Source organism: Musa acuminata, chromosome BXJ2-1 (genome assembly GCF_036884655.1).
Source record: "Musa acuminata AAA Group cultivar baxijiao chromosome BXJ2-1, Cavendish_Baxijiao_AAA, whole genome shotgun sequence".
In the NCBI taxonomy this organism is placed as follows: domain Eukaryota; kingdom Viridiplantae; phylum Streptophyta; class Magnoliopsida; order Zingiberales; family Musaceae; genus Musa; species Musa acuminata.
This window is the reverse complement of record NC_088338.1, coordinates 11,340,306-11,366,520: the sequence shown is the minus strand read 5'-3', so window position 1 is coordinate 11,366,520 and position 26,215 is coordinate 11,340,306. Positions and strand designations below refer to the sequence as shown.

Sequence of the window (26,215 nt, the reverse complement as noted above, 5' to 3'; positions counted from 1 at the left end):
TTTTTCCCCCCAAAAAAACATTTTTTTGAATTTTTTTTTCTAGGTTTTGTTTTTTTTATAAAGATTTTCTAAGGGTGCCTTCATCTTTTCATAATTTCCGGAATACATTTGAACATAACTCAACACAGAACACGTTATGTTATTTATAATACTTAGTGTTTTTGAAAAAAAAAAAACTGAGATACTTTGGCTCAAAATTAATAGAAATTAATTTATATAAAAATAAAAATTTAAATAAAATTATCATTATTGGCTTAAGAATGAAAACAGATTTTTATGGTAGGTTTAAGATTTTAAATATCTTTATAGTGATTTAGAACACACTGTAAATCTATTTAAAAATATTATAATAAAGTAATTAGATATGTTCACTTTTGTGGACCGTTGGATAAAAAATATTATTGTTTCACGTCAAGGATATTTTTTAAATTATGAAAAGATGAGGACCCCTGAAAACTTTTTTTCAGGGGTGCATAATGATGTCAATTTTTCTGAAGTGAACGAAGAAAAAAACAAAAACAAAAAAAAAAGATTTTTCTGAAGAATTCGCTGAAAACAAATTAATTTCATAAAAGAAAACAGAGATGTATAATGATGTTAATTCTTTTAGTCTTTGAACGGTCGACAGAAGAGGGGTTAGTATATCCAACGGCTCAAGCTAACAAAGGAGTGAGTCACCGCGGTTAAAAGGGAGGCGGGCGAGGAGGAAGACGAGGGAGAACCCTGAAGTCGTTCCTTTCCTTCGCGCATGATTTGAGAGAGAGAGAGAGAGAAGAAGGACGCGTTCCATTCCTTTCCCCTTCCCGTTACCCTTCCTCTCCCTTCTCCTCCCCTGCTGCCCTGAATCTTTCGCCATGGAGTCCCCCGACCTGCACGGTGATTCCTCTCCCGACACCGCCCCTCGGCGCTCGCAGCGCTCCAGATCCCCACTCCTAGGTAAAACCGGATCGCCTCTCGTTTTCTTCGATTCTTGAATTTCTCCTCTTGATCTCGTAGACGGCTGTGTTTTAGTCTATGCGAATGTGGATAGACGAAAGCGTAGTTGTTATCGGAGGGTTTTGTGGTGTGGTATCATTATACCGGAAAATATGACGAGAAAAGCAAGTGAGATTGTGCTGCGTCATGGTGCTTGTTCTAACTTTGTTGGAAGAATAGTAGTCATATGCATAGATGTTATCCTATAAAGGAAGGACCCTAGCAGAACTCCGAAAATTTTGCTTTAATGCTTTGTGTAACCTGTTCTGAGAAGTATGCCAGTTTCATGATGTTCTAGATTGAAAGGATGATTTGGAACAGGAAGAGATTAGGGTTTCGTTGACATTGACTTGATTTTGGGGACGGAACAGCGTGAGTGGATTAACGGACTAGCTTGTTTGAGCTACAATCTCTCTGTGACTTACCTGTGGGCCGTATAATGACTTGACTAATACCATTGATGGTCCAGAGACTAATTTACTCTCTTGTGGTCAGCGCTTTGCATGTTTCTCTTAATAGTTCGGTTAGCCACCATCTTAGAGCCTCTAATTGAAATGACTAAGATATACAGTATAATTACTGGTTTAGGCATAAACCATTTTAGTACTTCACTTTGGCTGATGCTCATGTAAAAGGGATAATGATGGCATATCTTTTATATCCTAGGTCTTCTACAGCATCGTAGCTTATCCTTTGTATTGAAGTCCAGCTTAGAGGCATGCTTCTTTTGTGCTTATCTTATTCACTTCATCCGGATGACTTAGTTGTTCATCTGCTTCATCATGTTAATTTATTACTACTTTTTATCAACATGGCAGAGATTACTAAGAGTATGTTTCGAGTTTTGCACATGCTTGCCATGCAAATAAGATACCAAATTAAATGCATGACAGCAGTGCAAGTGTGTGCCAACACTAGATAAGGTTGACATAAGTCCCATTATATAACAGACTCCATCTCAATCCATGCTGGTCAGCATGTGTTGTTTCAGCATAACGATCATGATGGCATGTTCTGAAACCGAAAGTCCTTTAGTGTGACATTAGAGTGTTTGACATGCCGTTTGTTCTTTAAAGAAGTTCAAAAACCTTCTAGATTAATATTGACTTTGCTAAATTATGATCCTACATGTTGTCCTTGGGCTTCACATATAAAGTGATGATGGATTATACTTTATGAGATTAGACAAAGACTATAAATGAGGAACAACTGGCTCTAAGTAATAGAAGCTCATCGTTGTTAGAGGCTTGTCTATTAAAATGTTGGAGATATGCATGGATGTTCAAGTTAACTGCTTCTTATATGCAGAACTCTTGCCAAATATATCTTTATACTTTGTGCCTTTGTGCAAGGCTTTTTGAGACATTAAATATCATCTGTCTATTGTTTAAATATCTTCAGGTAACTATCTCTTACAATTCCAAACATGTCTCCTCACTATCCATATGAAAGTCTGGTGAAAGAGAATTGTTAGTTTTCTGCCTTAAAGATTCTACAACATTATTTAGTGTCTGAGAAAATAGTCTGCAAGCCTTTTTTATGCTGTTTATATAAAATTTTATGCTGCCATAAGATATATATTTTTCTTTCATGTATTAACTTGTCACAAGTTTCAACCATGCTGCATAATGTTGGCATTTTATGCCCTTTGCAAGAATACTACATGGAAACAGAATTTTGTTTCTTCAATAAATCTGATTTAGTAAATTCTTCTTAGATGATAAGGAGAAACACACATGCATTAGGTTTCTTGTAAAAAACGCGGCAGCAGGGTGTATCATTGGGAAGGGTGGATCAACAATTACTGAATTTCAGTCACAATCTGGAGCTCGTATTCAGCTATCACGTAATAATGAAGTCTTTCCAGGAACATCAGATAGAATAATATTGATTTCTGGGTCATTTAGTGAAGTAGTAAAGGCGATGGAACTGATCCTGGAAAAATTGCTAAATGAGGTATGGTTTGTATGTTAATTTTAGTTCTTTTTAAGAACTATGCTCTCTCTGAAGTTTTGTTTTCCATCATACAGGTGGAAGAGAGTAATGATGCTGAAGGTAGATTAAATGTCAGGCTCATTATTCCTAATAGCTCATGTGGTGCTATAATTGGAAAAGGCGGATCAACTATAAAGTATATTTTTGTTCAATCATATTCCTTAATAGTTAGTTGTCCATTGCGATACTTGAAATTAGGTGAAAATAAGTTTTAGCTCTTAGGCTGAGATTGGCCTTGTTTCCCATTTTCACTTTTGCAGGCTGATTTATTATATTATAGCATTTCATCGTTTATGCTCATCTACCACTTTTTGTGCCCCTTCGGTTTCCTGATTAAAAGTGGTTGAAGCATGCCATCAATTTTGCAGGTCTTTTACAGAAGACTCCGGGGCTGGGATTAAAATATCGCCTCAAGATAATAGCACTGGCCTAAATGATAGGCTGGTTACCTTGACAGGATCTTTTGAACAACAAATGGGTGCTATTTTTCTCATATTGGCAAAATTAATAGAAGATGTTCATTATCCACCAACATTAAACTCACCTTTTACATATTCAGGTGTGTCTTCAATATTCATAAAGTCCTTCCTTTTTGTGGATTTTTTGTTTCCGCCGCTAATTCTGCATATTCTACGAGATGCTGTAGTTGACTAAATGGAAATTCTAGATCTCTGTATATATTTTTTTTCTTCTGTTGGCCTAAGCGCTGTAAGAAGTCTTTCTTTTTTTCTTTGGTGTGCTCTGGGTCCTTTGGCTTGTATTGTTTGATGTTACATGTCTTCAAGTCTCTGAGGATTATGTTATATAAGTCAGTTCTCCACTTGAATGGATTGTGGTTTTATGTAATGTAACAATGGAGATTAATTATTATTCGTCATGAAAAGGGTGTTGTAAGTAAAGATCCTTATGAGGCATCCAATGAAATTGCACTGTTAAATAAAAGAGCATGAGAACCTCCTGCAATTTTTTCTGGATTTGCTTGAAGACTGCTAAGTGTGTTTATATAATCAGAATTTAATATGTTCCTGTTGTATCAATAGGTTACTGATTTAAAATGTCTCAGAATCTTATGAAGGTTAAGTGACTTGCTTGCCTACTGGAATTCTTGATAGGTGTTAGCTTACCTGGTTTTCCTGGTGTTCCTGTTGGCTATATGATTCCTTCTGTTGCATACTGCCCAGTGAGTTATGGACCCAACGGAATTGAAGGAAAATATCCAAGTAATAAGGTCAGAAATACTATCTTCGCATATATTAGTTCATGATAAGACAAAATATTCATAATTACTACTACATTTATTGATCTTTTCATGAAGTAGCATTAGTTTTCATGTTTTGGTTGACAAATGATTCTATTGCCAAATTTTGAGTGCGATTACAAGGCTACAGTAGGTGCCATTTGTGATGGTTCTATGGACATGCTGAGCATTTCCCATTTGATTGGCTGATGCTAACCTGTTGGTCGGCATGCCAGTATGACACTTCCATATTGGGCCTATACACAAGTATGTTGACACCAAGGTACTAAATACGTTTTAATAGACATCTAGAATTTCTCAAAGATATGAAATACTTGTTTGTGTAAGTTTCAATTATGGTGGTCTAGATGGTCTTTATCATGTTTGAATGCTTGAATTTTGGAGATGCTAAATTGGTGCATATTAAGCAAACAACCTAAAGACAATATATGTGGACTGGTAAATGATGGTAAATGGGATGACCATGATAACTTCTGCTTAACCAATGAATAAAACTTATTAGAAAATTAGTTTTTTTATTGTTAGTTTATTTTGCTACACCCATGGATGAATCAGATGGTACAGTTCGTAAAAGCAAATAATTGTCAGCACCTATATCAAGAAAGGATATTTTTTGGTGTTTCTGGATCATAGTAATATGCTAATATCCATGGGTGTGCTAATTCTTATTTCTTGGTGGCCAAAGACCTTCAAGTTTGTGAGTTAATTAGTTTGATGGGTATCAATTGGTTTAAGATAGTGAATCAAAGTTATACATATAAAAAGTATCAAGTAGTTTAGTAAAGAAATTCAAAGTTTACTTGAAATAATACAATTGTTTCTTGCTTCTCTGGACCTTTTGTTGTACCACCTTGATACATTATTTCAACGCAATGCTGGCTGATCCACTAAAGAGGGCTTGGCAAATTCTATAATTTGCACTACAATGAAGTTTGTTTAGTTAAAAACCAGATTATAAAAACTGGTGAACCAGATCTAGACCAATAACTTGTTTCTGAACCAGCAATTAGAAAGAAAGCATTTTGTGCTAGATTTCTGCAATATATGACTCAAAGATCTCATTAAGTTTCCTATATCTCTACCCTATAAATGTTTTACAGTCTATTTAACGTCAAGGCATCAAAAACTCAAATTGGGATTTTGGAGCCGCCAATGTTTTATCACTTGCACATTGAAACATACCATAACTTTAAATTATCTTTTAGTCCTTCTGGAGTCGTTTTGTTTGAAATGCCTTGCATTGGATGTGTTAAGGTTGGTCCTATCTGCAAGTTATATGTTCGTCTGTGAATGCGACTGCAGAAAAGGAGTGTTTTGACCTCGAGAACTGTAGGTCTAGATATGCATGCTCGTAGTTGTAGCCACTGTTTGATATCTCTTGTACACTGCTATTACACTTATTTGAAGTCATGTCTCTACTATCATGTTTCCTTCCATGTTGCACAAAGGCGTTATGTGATAATTATACTAATTCGATTTCACTGCTGATTGTCTAATAATGCTTCAAGTTGATCGTTTAACAGGGTGTGGGATCACCTATTATTCCATCACGATCACCTCGTGGGCCCCATGAAGGCCAGAGTAACTTGGTGACAATTGGCATTGCAGATGAGCATATTGGTGCTGTTGTTGGTCGTGGGGGAAGGAACATTATGGATATTAGTCAGGTTTGAAAAAGTACACTGCATTTCTGCTTTTTCAGTCCTGGGTCTTAGACTGCGAAAGTAGGTCCTTTTTCTAATTGAAGCTTGATATAAAATGATCATAGTCTGTATGTAGTCATTACAGATATATTAATCGGAAAGACGTGGTTTTACAATCTGGCAGAATGTTTTACAATCTTTATTCATATATGTGGACTATTATTCTCATCTCTTTTACATATATATGCTCAATGATTTAAAATCTGTAATAACTTCTTCTATGTTCTCATGGGAAAGGATTTAATGCGAGGATAATGAGATTGTGTAATTCTATGTTTTTCATCAGAAGTTTTTGTTTATTTTTTAATGTTACCATGCCTTCCTGTTACTATGTCAACCGGTCTTAAAATGTTACTTTTGAGTTTCTATTAATGTTGCTCATTGTACCATAATCAATCGTTGGATTTTTTTCAACATGTGAAATTCTAATTTTCAGGTTAGCGGAGCTAGGATCAAGATATCAGATAGAGGTGATTTCTTTACGGGCACATCAGAAAGGTAGAAAAATTCTTGGTCTGCTTCTTCTCTCTCAGTACAAACTGTTGTTTTCTATATTGTTACGCAATCTAAATATGCAGGAAAGTTACAATATCTGGATCATCGGAGGCAATTCGTGCTGCTGAGGCCATGATAATGCAAAAAGTTTCATCTAATTCTGAGAGATGACAAAACCTGTTGATTGTTAACCACGCTGCATAAACTGGACGGTTTATTGAAACTGCTCTCGTGGGAGAATCCTTATTCAAACCATAAGGCTGAAAAGTCTTTCATCCAGGGAATTTTGAATGTCTTTTCAGGTACTGATACTGCAAGATGTGTACTTTGTAATACAAAATTTAAGGATGTTTCCCGGAGCTCTGATGAGTTGTTATCTTGTGACATTTTCTTAGAAATTGCCATAGTGGAGAATAGTTTTGTGGGAACAGGAAGAATCTCGTCAGTATGTGGATTCTTCAATCAACTAACTGTTAAGACTTCCAAGAAATTTTGTGCAGTTTAGTCAACTACTTGCCAAGAACGAATGGAACTGATAGATATTGTACACAACTTGCTTTATTGTTGGATGGAAGGCTGCTAATAATGATATTCTTTACTTATCAAACCTTCAGGTTCTTTTCATAGGTTTTTTCGATAGTAATCTAATGCTTCATTTGATGATGTTAGACTCCATTGGTGCCCATTGGTATGTAACCCCATTGGTATCAATGTATCCAATTGAGAGGAAGGTATGGAGGAGAAATAAGAAGAGAAAGGAAGAAGAAAAGACTGGAGGAAAGCAAGAAGAGAAAGGCAATAAAAAAGAGGAATAAGAAAAAAGAGAGAAGTAAGAAGAAGAGTAGAAGAGAGGGGGAGCGTCTCAGGGCCGATTGATGACCGACAACCATAGCGACATCAAATGGTAGTGTTGGTAAAAGCAAACACTGCAAGAAGAGGGCTTGTGATTGTGATACTACTAATCACTCTTTTTATATTGAGTTAGGATTGGATTGGATCATCAGAAACAACAAGGTATGATAATCCTTTGTTTTACTTTTAACCGTTAGGATATCTACAAACTAAGGATTCATCAATGATGGGCCCATCAGTGCCAATCTCTTGTGACAGACACTTCACTTTATATACATGAGGGAAGAAGGCTGGTGAGGTTTACGTTGAAAATGTTTGGAAAAATTTCACCCAAAAATAATAACAATTTTTAAAAAATATATAAATAATAAAAGTTCTAGAAGGATTCAATACTTCTTAATATTAAAAAGTATTGAATCCATGTGATTTGAGATGTATCGAACCTAAAAAATTAGATCGAAGACATACCCAATCAAACTATTCTAACTCTTAAGTTAGTTTTAGTCACGAGATGTCAATTGAATGTCGAGCACAATTGAGGGGCCTTTTACGATGGGATCTCGAGGCCTTGACTTAATATCATTTAGATCACTATGGTTTAACACACGTATCCAAATTTGAATACGTTTTGGCAGCATAAACTGGATTTGACTACTATATGTACACATCTTTAATGCAACTTAACATGCTTTCTTCTTGTATTGCAGTTAAAACTAGACTCTCTTTTCCATTTTATAGACAGTAGTGAGGTGAAGGTTTCTTTTCCCAAATGATCTTGGCATCAATTAATAGTAGTGTACCAGTAGGTTAAAGATCACAATAAAACTTCATGGGACCGGCCTCTGCAAATGTACAAGTCGTGTACCATGATAGGTTTTGGAAGTGACTGTCAAGGTTTGAAGCATTCTTCATAAGCCTCCAACCTTCTGATCTCCTTTGTCACGATTCATCGCGACTTCTATCGAACATTCACGTAATGATAACGCACGGCATTTTATCAAACGCATTATGAGCTTGCAGCATAGATTCAAGAAATCTCGTTCAAAAAAACTTTGAGCAAACCTAAACGATTCACGATCCAAACAAGATCCTTCGTACTATCAACTGGCATGTAATTATCACGTGTCATTCAAGTCATCCATCGTTCGCTTATGTGTACAAATATTCAAAGCGAAGAAAGAAACATAATTTTTCTTCTTGCTGTTGAAGACAATCACAAATTTTCTTATCTCTTTTTATTATAAAATAATTTTAAATTTTCTTCCCTTCTTTTATGATTAGGAAGGATATCACAAATTTTCTCTCTTCTTCAAAGTATAAAAATACATCCTAAATAAAAAAATGAGAAAAAAAATCTCCTTTCTTAAATTACTCGAACCCACATTTAGAAACTTCATATTACTAATTTTAGCATCGGAGGGATCAAATCGATAAATCTCTCCGACCCTAGTCTTTGTCAGATGACACCTCGAGAGCGTAATATTTCCACATCGGGAGCTTGACACCTCCACCTCGGAGCCATCTCGAAGTTACTTTGAACAATCCTATATACACAAGTTTGGACCATATTGGGCTAACTAAGATGTTAATGACATTTTTCCCTAACAATTTCATGTTAGAATGAGGGTTCAATGTTGCAGAAACGTCCACTTACCAACCCTCTCAATGAATGCTCCAACGAGGAGGCTTTGTCTCTAACCCACAACACTTTTACTCAAGAGAGCAACTATCATCCTTCCCATATGTAGATACATCAATCGTGGCACAAATGTCGATGAGGCACTGGCATATGTTCAATGACCCAAGCCCCTCACCCCAAGGATGAACTCGAACCATGTGCTCGTTTCCACCGAGGTGTTCATGAATCTCACCCATTATGTACAGATGCTTACGTGTACATTATAAATTGTTGCCCCGCTACTACCTTCATCTCAACCATGAACAATGCCTCAACTGCCATTGACATCAGCGCCCGTTGGAATCCCCCTAATCGACATGATGCTTACATCTTAGGATTATCCGCGGTCCACAAAACTACCAGCCGAATGAGCACCCCGCTCCCTAATGGTAGAGTTTAATGCATCACCGCTCTGCACCGCCCCAATCCGAGACCTAATTGATAGATTTAATGGATGACTCCCTAAAGGTGCAGCAAGAGAGCTTGTAGGGTGTCATCACTCTTAACAGCGAGAACCTCGAGGGGTAGCTCCTTAAGGTGATCTCTGATTACATCATGTAGGACAACCTCCTATACCCCATGCTCATTGTTGAAGAGACCGTGATGTTCTCTATAAAGTTTCGACTGTCGTGATCACTATCCACCTTGAAGAAGAAGAGCTAGGTACAAGCACTCATCGACCAGCTCGACCTCGGTCTACTACCAAGACCATCATCGACGATGAGATCCATCGCGACATCCTCGACGGAGAGCATAGCTGTGTATCGATCAGAATCGACATCATCCATATTGAAGGGAGGACTTGAAGCTCGCTATGACAGGAGGACCCAAAATCCACCACGGTAGAGGGAGGACCTAGAATCTGCTATGATAGAGAGAGGACTTGAAGCTCGCCATGGTAGGAGGAGCCGAAGCCTGTCATAATGGAAAGAAGATTTGAAGCCCGTCATAGCAGGAAGATTCGAGATCTGCTATAGCAGAGAAGGGACATGAAATATATCATGGCAGAAAAAATTTTGAAGCTCGCCATGGTAGGAAGACCTGAGATCCACTACGACAGAGATAGGATATGAAATTCACCATGATAAAAAGAAGATTTGAAGCCCACCATAAAGGAAAGACCCAAGATCCGCTATGACAGAGAAGGAACATTAAATCTATCACAACATAAAGAAGATTAGAAGCCCGCCATGGTGAGAAGACCAGAGATATGCTACGACTAAGAGGGGATATGAAATTCATCATGGAAGAAAGAAAATTTGAAGCCCTCTATAGTGAGAAGACCGAGATATACTACGATAAAGAAGGGATATGAAATCCTTCACAGTGGAAATAATATTTGTAGCCCACCACGACGAGAAGACCTGAGATTTGCTATAATGAAGATGGGACATAAAACCCACCACATCAAAAAGAAGATTCGAAGCCTATAATGGTCAGAAGACCTGAGATCTACTACAATAGAAAAGGGATATGAATTCGTCATAGTAGAAAGAAGATTTGAAGTCTGCCACAATGGAAAAATCGGAGATCTACTACGATGGATAAGGAACTTAAAATCCGCCACAATCGAAAAATGAATTGTAGCCTATCATGGTAAGAAGATTCGAGATCTGTTATGGCGGAGAAGAGATTTAAAATCCATCATGATAGAGAGAAGATTTGAAGCTCACCATGGTGGGAAAATTCAAAATATGCTATGGCGAAGGTGCAAGGCCAAACGTGCCCAAGGCGTATGAGTTAGGAAAACTTAACCAATGCTAAGATAAATCCGCTATGATGAAGGCGTAACGCCAAATATACCTGAAATGTATGAATCGAGAAAACCTAAACTGTGCTTAAGATAAATCCATTACGGCAAAGGCATAGGGCCAAATACGTCCAAGATGTATGAGTTAGGAAAACTCGACTTGGGCTAAGATAAATCTATTACGGTAGAGATGTAAGACCAAATATGCCCGAGATGTGCGAGTTGGGAAAACCCAATCCATGCCAAGATAAATCTACTATGCCCGAGGTGCAAAGCTAAATATGCCCAAGATATGTGAGCAAAAAAAAAACCCAACACCCGCTATGATAAATCTACTATGGCAGAGGCACAAGACCAAATGCGCCTGAAATGCGTGAGTCAGAAAAACCAGACATGCACAAAGATAAATCCGCTATGGTAGAAGTGTAAAGCCAAATACATTCAAAATACGTGAGTCGAGAAAACCTGACCCGCTCCAAGATAAATTCACTACGACATAGGTGTAAGGCCAAATATATCTAAGATGCATAAGTCAAGAAAACCCATCTCACACTAAGATAATCCCATAATGGTGGAGGTATAAGGCTAAATGCACCTAAGACGCGTGAGTTAAGAAAATCTAATCGGTGCCAAGATAAATTTGCGACGATAGAGGCACAAGACCAAATGCACCCAAAATATGAGTCAGAAAAACCTAACCTATACTAAGATAAATTTACTACGGCAAAGGTGTAGGGTCAAATGTGCTTAAGATATATAAGTTGAAAAAACCCGACCCATGCAAAGATAAATATGCTATGACGAAGGCACAATGCCAAATGCACTCAAGACGTATGAATTGGGAAAATCCAACTCGCGCTAAGATAAATCTGCTATGTTCAGAGGTGCGAAGTCAAATACACCCAAGATGCGCGAGTCGGGAAATCCCGACCCACGCTAAAATAAATTTGCTATGACGGAGACACATGACTAAATGCGCATAAGATGTGTAAGTCAAAAAAACTTGACCTGCGTTAAGATAAATCAGCTAGAATGAAGGCGTAAGGCCAAATGCACATGAAACTCATTGTTAGGATCGAGAGCACTAAGAGGGGGGGGGGGGGGGGGGGGGGGGGGTGAATTAGTGCAGCGGAAATTTTACAGCGATTAAAACCGAAAGCTGCGTTCGTTCGACAAAGACTATTATGATGCAAAAGCTGATTCACAGTTTGTATCTAAGTGCAGTTTGCGTCTAAGCGCAGTTTGCGTCTAAACGCAGATTTACGTCTAAGCTCAGATTGCGTTTAAGCGCAGTTTGCGTCTGAGCGCAGTTTACGTCTAAGATCAGATTGCGTCTGAGCGCAGTGCAGTTTGCGTCTAAACACAGTTTTACGTCTAAACACAGTTTTACGTCTAAACGTAATTTTACGTCTAAACGCAGTTTGCGTCTAAACGCAGTTTTACGTCTAAACGTAGTTTTACGTTCAAAAGTAGTTTACGTCTAAAACACAGTTTTACGTCTAAGCAGAATCAAGACGTAAACGTAAACTGCAAAGAAACTTGTTCGCAGAAATCAGTTTGCAGTTATAAACAGAATCAAGACGTAAACGTAAACTGCAAAGAAACTCGTTCGCAGAAATCAGTTTGTAGTTATAAACAGAATCAAGACGTAAACGTAAACTGCACAGAACCTTGTTCGTAAAAGCGCAGAAGACAGTTTGCAGTTGTAAATGAAATCAAGATGTAAACGTAAACTGCACAGAACCTTGTTCGTAAAAGCGCAGAAGATAGTTTGCAGTTGTAAATGAAATCAAGACGTAAACGTAAACTGCACAGAATTCGTTCGTAAAAGCGCAGAGAGCAGAGGCTAAGTAGGAGGTTTGCAGTAATGATAAAGTGCTCAAAATAAACGCAAACCAGAGATTTAGAGTGGTTCGGTCAGTCTTGACCTACTCCACTTTTGGCTTCCTCCACCGATGAGGTCACCGACGTCAACTAGAAGCCTTCCTTCAATAGGCGAAGGCCAACTACCCTCTTACAGATTCACTCCTTTTGATGGGCTTAGGAGACAACCCTTACAAATGTTTTCTCTCCTCTCTTTACAACTAAAACTTGAAGAACAGAAGGAGGAGGAAAACTAGCAATTTTGAGCTCTAAGAACCACTGAAAAGATCAAGATTTCGGGTAAGTTCTTGCTATCTCAGTGCTGAATGGGTGGGGTATTTATAGGCCCCAACCCAATTCAAATTTGGAGCTCAAAACGATCAAATCCCGGAATTCCGGGATCAGGCGGTTGCACCTCCTGACTGGAGAGGTTGCACCGCCTGGCAGAGCTCGAAGACCGAGCTCAGGCGGTGCTACCTCTCTGCCAGGGAGGTTGCACCGCCCAGTCTTGCTCGAAGACTGAGCTCAGGCGGTGCCACCTCTCTGTCAGGGAGGTTGCACCGCCCAGTCTTGCTCGAAGACTGAGCTCAGGCGGTGCCACCTCCCGGCTGGAGAGGTTGCACCGCCCAGTCTCGCTGGGAGGCTTAGCCCAGGCGGTGCCACCTCCTGGCCTAGGCGGTTGCACCTCCTGGCACTATTCCAGATCACTGGTTGGGCTCCAAACTTGGCCCAAACCAGTCCGAATTCGGGCCCAATTGGCCCAAGATTAAGTTAATGGGATCACCTCCCATTTTCCAACTTAATCAATGTGCTAACTACGATTAGTTCTAAGACAATTTCTGTAGCTTTGCTTCGGTGCGTCAATCGCTTCTTCCGGCGAGTTTCCGGTGAACTTCCGTCGATCATCCGATGAACCCTCGGTGATGCTCCTGCGGACTTCCGGCAAACTCCTGGACTTTGCGACGATCCACTTGGCAAGTTCCGATGAGCTTCGCTTGGCAAGCTTCTGGACTTCTCGGATCTGTTCTCGCAGAACCTCCGACGATCGTCCGAACTTCCGTCGAACTCTCGAACTTCCAACATGATCATGAACTTGACTCCGGCGCAACTCCTGCTACTTGTCTTTCTTTCATCGTAGTTAATCCTGCACACACAAAAACAAAAACTTCGATCGAGACAATTAATCCTAAGCAATTAATCAAGTTGTCCGGCATGTCATTGGTCCCTCGACGCTTCGTCCGATTCTTCGGCGCATCGTCCTTTCCTACAGCCTATTGCCCAATCGGCCAGTTGACTCCGCAACTCCGATATCCTTGGCACAATACCCGCTCTTCTTGGCCCGATGCCCGAGTCCACAGCCCGAAGCTTTCTGTCGATACGTCGACCGATCCACCGGCCCGACGTCCAATCTTCTGACATGTTCCTCCGGCACAACATGATGTTCTTGCTTTAATTGTCTCATCCTGATCGAAGCACCCTGCGTCACTCAAAACACAGATTAAATCATAAACATATATCAAGTAGTTTCATCATCAAAATACGAGATTCAACAATCTCCCCCTTTTTGATGATGACAACTACTTGATGACGGAGTTAAACTTAACTCCCGGAGTTTAAACAAACTCCCCCTATTAATATGCCTTATTGATAGAAACTCTTAGATTCAAAAATCTAAGCAACATGTCATCATAAACGGAGTTAACCTTAACTCCCAGAGTTTAAACAAACTCCCCCTATCAATATGCCATATTGATAGAACCTTGAATTCAAACTGAATTCAAGTCATTGCAATATTCATCATGAATACTTGCAACACGTCAACATGAACATATGCATAAACTTATGCATCATATGTCATGTCATCAACATACTTCTCCCCCTTTGTCATCAACAAAAAGGAGAAGTATCACAATCAAGTGTTTGTGATATTGGTTCAACTCATTGCATGAAAAACATATTATCAAGTTTTATCATCATGCAGTTTTGAAGCCAGAAAATTTAGCAAATGTTACATCATGCTTAGAATATTCAGGCTATTAAGTTTTAGATATGCAAGTTTTACAGCATACAAGATAGCACTTTTAGAACATGCAAGCTAGCAATTTAGAGATGTTCAAGAAAGCAACTCTTGCTTCTTGAGATATGCAAATTTGTCAAGTTTTGCTAGATGTGCAAGTTAGCATTTTTGCCTCTTGAGATAGGCAAGATAGCACTTTTGCAATTTTTTTGTTCGGCAAGCTTGTGATGTTCAAGATAACAAGCTCTTTCTTCTCTTTTGAGAAGTGTCATTTTTGCTTTCTTTGCAAAGTGCAAGCTAGCAAAATGCCAAACTAGCAAGAGATGATGTTTTACATGAGGCAAGCAAACAATTTGGCAAGTGTTACATTTGCATCTTCTCTTTAGATGTGCAAGAAAATAAACAAGTTTTTGTATTTTCTTGACATTTCAAGCTAGCAATTATCGGTGATGTTCAAGATAGCAATTTCTTCTCCTTTATAATTTTTGCCTTTTTCTTGAATTGTGCTAGCAATCTATCTCCCCCTTTGTCATTGTCAAAAAGAAGGGAAAAACCCTTTACATCAATTTCTAAATCATGACAAAGGTAAGTAATCATTCTTATTTGTGCATCATTATAGTTTCAATGCACAAATTCATTAACATTACATTTCATTTTTTTTTATACCGAAAAATCAATCATCATCATGAGCATATCAAACATGATATTCAAGTATTCATGATATATCATTTTGGCAACATGATCATAGATATTCAAACGATGGTATCTAAATGTCAGAATTCATTACATCCTTATTATGCATGATCATTAACTCCTCATTTGTATTTCATGCATTATTTTATTTCATCTCATGAGGAATATCAAGAAGAATTATTGGATGATGAGATAAATATTTTATGAATACACGGAATTGTATAAAAATCATATCATAAGTGTTTCATGTATTCATATTATCACATGAAGCATATTATCATTTTTGAGATTCATAACATGAATAACGTTATTACTATTTCATCAAAATCAATTTCGAGATTCACACAATATCATGAAATCATTAATCTCGATAAGATGGGAAAAGCATTTTCTTTTAAAGTGATTCTTTTAACACATCATAAAAAACTCATTCATAATTCAAGTGATTTACAAAATATCATAAATGAATTTATCACTTGTATTTCATCAAAATCGAGAACTCTAGAGATAGAAAATGATTGAAGCATTTAACATGATTGATGCATGATTCATATTTAAAGTGTATCTTATGTCGTAAATACGAATCAAGCATTTGTCAAATCTGAAATCATCCTCAAAATTATATTCAATAAATTCATGTATGACAAGCATAGATTTATTGAAAAATCAATAAGATAGAGGATTACATTTCAAGTGTTCATCAATTGTAGCATTTCATCATATGGTAAGATATCAATGCGTAAAACTGTGAAGCAAGATTTTGTTTGATATCTTGATACAGGGCATATAGCAATCATATATTTCTTGGTGATGCAAGCATGGGATAATCATAGCATAGTGTTTATAGCATCAATTCATATATTTCTCCCATTTTTTAAGTGTTTCATCTTAAGTGATCGATTTCATGTTAGCATGCCTTTTCATTTATGTCAAATGAAAACATGCATCAACATTTAGGATCGTAAAATGAATTTCATCATAAAACCATCAATCACAAAAATCATCATGTATATCTCATGCATGAAATTGTCAATCGAAATATTTAATTTCATCATTATGCATTTCTTCAAATCAAACATGATCTTTAATCAAAATCGAGAAATAACAATGGAAATCAACGTAATGCACATTATTACTTCTTAACCATGATTTCATATTTTCAATCAAGATCATTTTATTTGTTTATCATAAAATATATAATATTATCATTTTCGAAATTACTTAGTATGATCATAATAATTTTTTTTTTAACATGTAATTTTTAAGAAAATTAATTCTAAACTAAAAGAAAAATATATCATGAAAGCATCAAGTAATTTCAAAATAAATTAGGGGGATTTCGATTACCTCATCATTGTGGGCTGTTAAGGCGTAGTTTGCCGCCTTGCTTTTGTTGACTTTCTCTTCTTCGGAGGAGCTCGATTCATCCCAATTTTTGTTCTTCTTCTTGCGTTTAAAGCAAGTAGTTTGATTCTTTTTGCTTTTTAATTTTCGTTTCATTTGTAGTTTAAGTTCACCATCACTTGAGCTTATGCTCGAGTGGTCTTCAAATGTTCTATGTCCCAAATCCTTCCTGTTCTTTGGAAGGTTGTTTTGTTCATCATTGTCCTCATCACTTGAGTCATCGCTCAAGTGGCATTCATTTGTCCAGAGTTCCAAATCCTTCCTGTTCTTTGGAAGGTGGTTCTCAAGTTCTTCACGTGCATTGCACGTCATTTCATATGTGATCAATGAACCAATTAGTTCTTCAAGTGGAAATTGGTTCAAGTTTTTCGATTCTTGAATAGCAGTTACTTTAGAATCCCAAGTTTTAGAAAGTGAGCGCAAAACATTGTTAACGAGTTCAAAATCCGAAAAGCTTTTACCAAGTGATTTTAAACCATTGACGACATCCGTAAAACGGGTGTACATGTCAACAACGGTTTCGCTTGGTTTCATATGAAAAAGCTCGAAATCATGCAGTAAAATATTAACTTTTGAGTCTTTGACTCTACTAGTTCCCTCGTGTGTGATTTCAAGAGCACGCCAAATATCGAAAGCCGTTTCGCACAAAGAAACCCGATTGAACTCATTTTTGTCCAAAGCGCAAAATAAGGCATTCATAGCCTTTACGTTTAAAGAAAAATACTTCTTCTCTAAATTCGACCATTCGTTCGTCGGTTTAGAGGGAAGTTGAAAACCGTTTTCAACAATATTCCATAAATCCAGATTCAGAGAAATCAAGAAAACTCTCATTCGAGTTTTCCAATAAGTGTAGTCCAATCCGTTAAAGAACGGTGGACGAACAACCGATAAGCCCTCTTGAAGAGCCATTTCTCCCGGGTGTAAATCCGAAATGAGAAATACCCCGCTCTGATACCAATTGTTAGGATCGAGAGCACTAAGAGGGGGGGGGGGTGAATTAGTGCAGCGAAAATTTTACAACGATTAAAACCGAAAGCTGCGTTCGTTCGACAAAGACTATTATGATGCAAAAGCTGATTCACAGTTTGTATCTAAGTGCAGTTTGCGTCTAAGCGCAGATTGCGTCTAAGCGCAGTTTGCGTCTAAACGCAGATTTACGTCTAAGCTCAGATTGCGTTTAAGCGCAGTTTGCGTCTGAGCGCAGTTTACGTCTAAGATCAGATTGCGTCTGAGCGCAGTGCAGTTTGCGTCTAAACGCAGTTTTACGTCTAAACACAGTTTTACGTCTAAACGTAGTTTTACGTCTAAACGCAGTTTGCGTCTAAACGCAGTTTTACGTCTAAATGTAGTTTTACGTTCAAAAGTAGTTTACGTCTAAAACACAGTTTTACGTCTAAGCAGAATCAAGACGTAAACGTAAACTGCAAAGAAACTTGTTTGCAGAAATCAGTTTGCAGTTATAAACAGAATCAAGACGTAAACGTAAACTGCAAAGAAACTCGTTCGCAGAAATCAGTTTACAGTTATAAACAGAATCAAGACGTAAACGTAAACTGCACAGAACCTTGTTCGTAAAAGCGCAGAAGACAGTTTGCAGTTGTAAATGAAATCAAGATGTAAACGTAAACTGCACAGAACCTTGTTCGTAAAAGCGCAGAAGATAGTTTGCAGTTGTAAATGAAATCAAGACGTAAACGTAAACTGCACAGAATTCGTTCGTAAAAGCGCAGAGAGCAAAGGCTAAGTAGGAGGTTTGCAGTAATGATAAAGTGCTCAAAATAAACGCAAACCAGAGATTTAGAGTGGTTCGGTCAGTCTTGACCTACTCCACTTTTGGCTTCCTCCACCGATGAGGTCACCGACGTCAACTAGAAGCCTTCCTTCAATAGGCGAAGGCCAACTACCCTCTTACAGATTCACTCCTTTTGTTGGGCTTAGGAGACAACCCTTACAAATGTTTTCTCTCCTCTCTTTACAACTAAAACTTGAAGAACAGAAGGAGGAGGAAAACTAGCAGTTTTGAGCTCTAAGAACCACTGAAAAGATCAAGATTTCGGGTAAGTTCTTGCTATCTCAGTGCTGAATGGGTGGGGTATTTATAGGCCCCAACCCAATTCAAATTTGGAGCTCAAAACGATCAAATCCCGGAATTCCGGGATCAGGCGGTTGCACCTCCTGACTGGAGAGGTTGCACCGCCTGGCAGAGCTCGAAGACCGAGCTCAGGCGGTGCTACCTCTCTGCCAGGGAGGTTGCACCGCCCAGTCTTGCTCGAAGACTGAGCTCAGGCGGTGCCACCTCTCTGTCAGGGAGGTTGCACCGCCCAGTCTTGCTCGAAGACTGAGCTCAGGCGGTGCCACCTCCCGGCTGGAGAGGTTGCACCGCCCAGTCTCGCTGGGAGGCTTAGCCCAGGCGGTGCCACCTCCTGGCCTAGGCGGTTGCACCTCCTGGCACTATTCCAGATCACTGGTTGGGCTCCAAACTTGGCCCAAACCAGTCCGAATTCGGGCCCAATTGGCCCAAGATTAAGTTAATGGGATCACCTCCCATTTTCCAACTTAATCAACATGCTAACTACGATTAGTTCTAAGACAATTTCTGTAGCTTTGCTTCGGTGCGTCAATCGCTTCTTCCGGCGAGTTTCCGGTGAACTTCCGTCGATCATCCGATGAACCCTCGGTGATGCTCCTGCGGACTTCCGGCAAACTCCTGGACTTTGCGACGATCCACTTGGCAAGTTCCGACGAGCTTCGCTTGGCAAGCTTCTGGACTTCTCGGATCTGTTCTCGCAGAACCTCCGACGACCGTCCGAACTTCCGTCGAACTCTCGAACTTCCAACGTGATCATGAACTTGACTCCGGCGCAACTCCTGCTGCTTGTCTTTCTTTCATCGTAGTTAATCCTACACACACAAAAACAAAAACTTCGATCGAGACAATTAATCCTAAGCAATTAATCAAGTTGTCCGGCATGTCATTGGTCCCTCGACGCTTCGTCCGATTCTTCGGCGCATCGTCCTTTCCTACAGCCTATTGCCCAATCGGCCAGTTGACTCCGCAACTCCGATATCCTTGGCACAATACCCGCTCTTCTTGGCCCGATGCCCGAGTCCACAGCCCGAAGCTTTCTGTCGATACGTCGACCGATCCACCGGCCCGACGTCCAATCTTCTGACATGTTCCTCCGGCACAACATGATGTTCTTGCTTTAATTGTCTCATCCTGATCGAAGCACCCTACGTCACTCAAAACACAGATTAAATCATAAACATATATCAAGTAGTTTCATCATCAAAATACGAGATTCAACACTCATGAGTTAGGAAAACCCGATCCGTACAAAGATAAATCCGTTACGAAGAGATAAAATGTCAAATGCGCTCGAAATGCGTGAGTCAAGAAAACCTGACCAACGTCAAGATAAATCTGTTATGACTATGGTGGAAGCATAAAATCAAATGGGCTCTAGACATGTTTGTCAGAAAAATCATACCTACGCCAAAAAAAAATCTTAACTATCACAAAAACATAAGCTCAACGTGCTCAAAATATTTAAATTCGAAAAATCTTACTAAAAAAATCCGTTACAATAGAAACATATGCCTATCGTGCCCGAAACACTTAGATTCGAGAAAGCCTAACCCGCATAGATCCGTACGAACCAACGTCGTCCTTCGCGCGGGCCACGATCGACCCAGACGACGAGTGCCATGCAGGGGGTCCCAAAAGGATATTGGCAGGGCCCACGTTGGCCCCATTGCTGCCTCCGACCATAGGGCAGGTGGCTTGGTGAGAAAGACTTATCCGTACGTCTGACGCCAACAACATATCAAATGACGAAGCAGCGGGCCCCACAGCGGATTAGACTTGTGAAATCATGAGTAGCGGGCCACACGTTGGCCCCATTGCTGCCTCCAACCACCGGGCAGGTGGAGTCGTGGCGAAGGGAGTCCTACGATGAGAACAGAATCATAAGGTAACAAAATCAGCACCAAAGTACATGTTTTAATTCCTGCTATCAAATGATTGCCAAACTTAAGACAAATTTATATCGGTATTTGGAAATCATAGACAACAATTAATCTCTTGATTTCAACTTTGGCTAATAAGAAACTGCCAAGTATTCGCAAATCTTATTTAAATGTAGAAAGCGAATTGCCAACATCGAATGTCAGTCTTCTTATGGTACAGAATCTCAGTATCTTAAATAAGATATGGTTGAAGGAAAATATATCCTGAAGCTACCATCCTATACATCTAGTGCTACAGAATCTATGATGTATTCCAAATAACGTTGAGAATTAATTACATATAGGTTTAATCTTGACATCTGTTTGTGCCATTGTAGACGAATGCTTGTGGGTGTCACTGTTCTCCGGGATGCATGGTATCCTCCGGAAGGTCAACAGTATGCATTGCCCTGGAAGAAGAAAACATTAGTCTGCTGCAGCTTCCACATTTTTTAGTGTGGTATACAACATTATATCTACAAGAATTGTGTGCTTCTTACCTCTCCAGTTAGATGTGCTACACATCTCTTCTCAGCAAGAAGCTCAGCCTCAGTCTGCAGCAAATTGAAGGGGACAAACGTAAGGCAAGGCAGAGAATGATATATTAACCTTTCACGCCCAGTGTATATATAATATGAGACCAACCTTCTTAATGCGATCAGGGAGATAGTTGTCGATTATCACATCCTTCGCTAACTCATAGTCACCATCTCCCTGAGAAATATGAAGATTTTGTTTGAAGGCATTTCCTATATAAAAGCGATACCAGAAATATGTACAAGAACAATTATGTGGAAATATAATACCTTCAATCTACATGGCATGCTGAAAACAATATCATCTGCTATGCCGTAAGGATTTCCAGTGGTATAAACCTGTAATATACTCCATAGAATGAATTTTAAATGAAATAAATGAATAGACATAATTCTGATCATTGGCATCTTCGAAGACCACGTTCATTCCATAAATATTACAAAACCTTTTAGTTCACTTTTCAAATTGTAAATATCAGACGATCAGCTTAAAGCAAATTTAGAGGAAAAACAAAAGAGCGACATGAGTATGTCGACTATGATGTGATACTTCAACCAACCTAAAGACATGCTTAGTATTACCTGTTGGTCGGTGAGACATCTTCCATCAACCAAGAAAACAAAAGAAGAAAAAGAGGATCTGAGCTGTGTCAAAAATATTTTTCCCTGAGACCACTAGACAGCTAATAGTAAGAGCACTATATTAATTGACGTTATTTTCTCCACATAATCTGTTATTACTTGTTTCCACATAAAAGGAAAGCAACAAACTGAGAACAAACAGAGTAGAAATCAAACATCAAGGCACCAAAAGAGTAGCATGATCTTTTTGCCTTTTTGTGTGGGAACAACTTCGACCGAATTGATCATGAATGAAGAGTTAGATGGTAATTTTACCCCTGGAAAGAACCAGTCGCCATCTGGAGTGGGAGTGACAAGGGACCTTATGACATCAACGGTTGAAACAGCAGTCGATGCAGCAGAAGATCTACCCCATTTTTGTATAAGGACACTTCCAAGCTGCAAAATGAAACAACAATGTTCAACACCAACTGATCAAAACTGCCTTATCCAGGCATATTCACAATAGGCATAATTATCACATAATCAGCACATACCTTCTGGACTCTTTCAGTGAACTCTTCCTTTAACCACTTGATATCTGTGATAACTTCAGTTACTGGCATGCCATTGATTTTAGCATTTAAAAAGTCAGGAACCTGGTAGAGTGAAATGCATATATAATGGTTACTTGAGCAAAATCTTTCTTATTTTATATGTTTATCTTTTTTTAACTTTGTAATGATTAGTTTTATCTTATTTAATGAAGTTGTAAGAGACTGCTACTGACAAATAACTCAATAGTAAACATTAGTTCACAAGGAAGTTTCTTGAATATTGACCTGGGTCATCAAGTGATTTCCCCTAATGGTCATATTTGACACTTTATCATAAAACACACCAGCTTTGAGGGCCACAAGTTCACAACCAAGAAATGTCTCAGTGCTAATCCATACATGCAGAATACTCGAAAATTCATAAATAGAAGTTTAAGAAAAAAAAAAAAAGTGTCAAAAATAACCTGGCATTTAGCTCTAGTCACATCCAACCTAGTTAAGGCATGGAAATTTTTGGCAGATATATTTGGTTCATTCTTCAAACAAATAAGTGCACTGAAAAGAGTGATCTTGGCAGATTAGCATTGGCACTCTATTTGAAATATCAATTAGAAGCTATTCATACTTTGTATTGCATGGGTTACCAACAACTAGGACTTTAACATTGCGTGATGCCACAGCATTGAGTGCTTTCCCCTGAATATTGTATTCAAATATCATCGGTGCAAGAAACATCATCCTCCTGAATCTTGTGTTTATATATCATTTGCATGTACCAAAAGAGAAGCAGAACCTGTTCAGCAAAAATCTGGCCATTAATATCTAGTAAGTCTGCTTGTTCCATTCCAGGGCCTCTGGGCTTTGCTCCAATTAAAAGTGCACATTCTGCATCCTAAAACACCTCATAGGGATTTATTCCAATGCTTAAACCCCCTCAATAAAGGATATAGGGAGTCCTCTAGTTCCATAGCCACTCCTATGCTTCCAACCAGAGAAAGGAAATTGCAAGACGATAATCAAAAGGTACACACTATATTTCATGTAAGAGCTGGCTACCATCGTCTTAAACAAACTAAATAATCATTACCTTCAAGAGCTTGAAATGATCTTTTGGAGCCCAGTAACTTTAAGGCTATGGGTTGATCTGAACCAAAAACTTCACCAGAAGCAAGCTGAAACCCTCATGCAAAATAGTCAATAACTCAACAAGTTTCTAGGAACTCTCTATATATGTACATGTAAAAACATGAATGTACATACACGAGCATTATTAAAATTGACATATTTTGATCTACAAGAGAGGTATTTTAGATTTGTCGCCAGCTAATCGTTAGCATAGCTACCGGACTAGTAAAAGAACACTGAACATATGCAAAAAATAATTAAAGACCAAGGTTCTATATATTATCATTGACAAATGCAGTCATGCATTATTCAGATGTTCAAAATCTATGCTCAGAGAACTGTGAATAATACTTGAAGATATAAACAAAATTTTATCAGATTTTAAATTGATATCATCAAAAAGCTACAGACAGGTTCTACATCTTAAGATACAATCTCTACATTTGGTAATAGAAGTTTTTTTTTTGATGGAAAAAGCAAAAGGGCATTTCAAATCTGAACCAAAAAATAGAATTATCTGCTGGATAATAAAGAATAAAACTGGAAAAGAAGAAATGGAAAGAACTTAGAATCAACTATGCTTTTGCCAGTGATAACTACAATTATTGGCAAGTGTCCTTTACAGCAATAAGTGAATTACAAAACATCATGAAAATGTTCTAAATGTAAAATTCTTAGGCACATAAATTCAAATATATGACACGAGGTATTATCCAAGTTACCAAATTTTCTGTGTCATTCCAATGAAGAAAATTGTCATGCTTATAATTTTGTCTGCCATCAATATCACTTTTGCCACTTGTTAGTCCGAGTATTTAGTTCAATATTACTAGTTGTCTTCTTCTTTTAATAAAGCTGGTAAATATCTTTATCATTATCAAATTTCTAAAACCACCATGAATCTTCATGGAACACAAACATAGTAGAGATAGCAATAGCAGAACAGATGACGTGACAAGATGAAAATTATAAACCACCATAAACAATGAACAGTGAAAACAAATTTGAAGGAAGTTAAAGGATCAGGCCAGAAATCGTTACTTTGAAAAGCAGATGATTAGATATCATTCCAGCTGCACCTGATATTGCAATATTGATCAAAGTCTTCCATGACTTTGTCTTCTCATCCTAGAAAAAACATTAAAATATGCACATGAAGCTGTGTTCATCTCATGAAATTGGGCATAACTCATTTTTAGATGACCATCTCAAATAAATTTTCATTTAAGAAATGAGGTGGTTGATTATCCAACAGAGTTATAAGCAATTTATTTTATAAATCCTATGAATCAGTGTAATAGATCCAACAAAATATTTCCCGATATAATAAATAGTACTTGAGCTTTACCTTCTCCCAAGCCAGAATGGACCGAACTAGTTACATTTCAGTCCTCACTTCCTAGTTGCCCTTTTCTCTAACTCACAATTGGTTCTTGATTGTTCTGACGAAAAATTAGACATAAGGATCATGAGTGCAAAACGTTAACATACTCCGGAAGAGTATTGATTTTGGTGCAAAAGAAATGCTATACCATCATACATGTATTGTTTCTGATGGAAGTAAATGATTGTGAACAGTTTCATATGACTTCTAGGTAACTTCAGTAGCTTGTGCAACAGATCATCCAATATAGGCACATCAACAATGATCGAGATTACAGTGTATGATCTTTATTGCAGGAGTGCAGTTCCAAAAGGCAGCTAAACAGCTAATAAGACTAGGAGTGGGTAGTGTCAATTGAGATATTACGGTGATCACTAAACGTAATTGCTTCACAATTGACCAGAAATGAAACCAGAAGAACAACTCAAGCATCAAGAAACAAACGACGTACTCTTTTAGACAAACAATTTAGATGGTTAGAAACGGAAGAAAGCATTACCGCCTTCAGGTCATAGGTGGTGCAGAACACCCCGAAACACTCCCGCTTGCTAGATGCATCGGCCGGAGTGGTGGGCAGGACAGGAGCCTGCACTTGGCTGCACAACGACAACAGCTAAATAGTCCAAATTACAAGCAAAAGAACAGAAGACGACAAGAATATCAACAAGTGGGGATGAACAACCGATACAAGGACCTACTTCTGTGCAAAAGAGCAGAGAATTCTGGGAATCCGGCGAGCGCTGCAGGGAACAGAGCGACGCCTATTCTTGAAGGCGATGAGAGATTACTCGGTGGGAGAGCTCGGAACTTCGCGTACGATGGAGAGATATCCGACAAGGCCGTGGCGGAGGAATCGGAGGTGGAGTGATGAGAGGTGGGAAGAGTGGCGAGTGATGGAGGGGAACAGAGGAAGAGATAGAACGGGGAGGGGAGGGAAGGGGGGCGAGGGAGGAGAGGGATCGGGCGGTGATAGACTGTTTTGAATTATATAGTCGCTGAGAGGACACACGAAGGACGCGTGGCGGTGGCAGAGCAACTTGTTTGGATTCGATCTGGTTCTCGGGCTATTGGTTTCGATCGGGTCCGGTCCAGATCGACCGGAAATGCTCGTCTGTTTTTGTACTTGGTTGGTGTGAGGGAGACATGCTTCGAGATGCGTGTAAAAGTTATGGACGGGTGGATTTCGTTCTTGTTCTGTGTCGGGAAGGAATCGAACCTTGTATTTGTGTAGGTGAACGAAACGAACTGTTCGTCTGCTTTTATACTTGGTTGTCTCGGCATGGAATCTGGGACGGTGGGAGCGAGACGTGCTTTGAGATTCGTGGGAAAGTTACGGACGGCTGGGTTCGTTTCTCTTTGCT

The 26,215-nt window shown here is 38.7% G+C and overlaps 1 protein-coding gene and 1 pseudogene across 2 annotated transcripts; one reads left to right on the top strand and one right to left on the bottom strand.

Annotated features, from left to right (window-relative positions):
- Positions 1-690: 690 nt before the first annotated feature.
- On the top strand, positions 691-7,050 carry LOC135598920 (protein BTR1-like). Of its 2 annotated transcripts, XR_010481739.1 has the most exons (9): positions 691-936; positions 2,693-2,931; positions 3,006-3,106; positions 3,339-3,529; positions 4,083-4,198; positions 5,752-5,895; positions 6,368-6,429; positions 6,510-6,728; positions 6,822-7,050. XR_010481739.1 is itself a non-coding variant. In XM_065093408.1 (8 exons), the coding sequence occupies exons 1-8, from the start codon at positions 855-857 to the stop codon at positions 6,595-6,597; spliced, it is 1,023 nt and encodes a 340-aa protein (XP_064949480.1). In that variant the 5' UTR covers positions 691-854; the 3' UTR covers positions 6,598-6,785. The 2 variants fall into 2 exon arrangements, 1 of the variants encoding a protein (XP_064949480.1); XM_065093408.1 differs by lacking the exon at positions 6,822-7,050 and having other exon boundaries at positions 6,510-6,785.
- A 13,701-nt stretch (positions 7,051-20,751) lies between these two features.
- LOC135598919 (malate dehydrogenase [NADP], chloroplastic-like) lies at positions 20,752-25,792 on the bottom strand (annotated as a pseudogene).
- Between the last annotated feature and the right edge of the window lie 423 nt (positions 25,793-26,215).

Bases quoted from the DNA above. Each gene is read 5' to 3' on its own strand.
- LOC135598920 (XM_065093408.1), top strand. From the start codon at position 855: ATGGAGTCCCCCGACCTGCACGGTGATTCCTCTCCCGACACCGCCCCT. The intron at 5,896-6,367 runs GTTTGAAAAAGT...TCTAATTTTCAG, and splicing joins ACATTATGGATATTAGTCAG to GTTAGCGGAGCTAGGATCAA. The intron at 6,430-6,509 runs GTAGAAAAATTC...CTAAATATGCAG, and splicing joins TTTACGGGCACATCAGAAAG to GAAAGTTACAATATCTGGAT.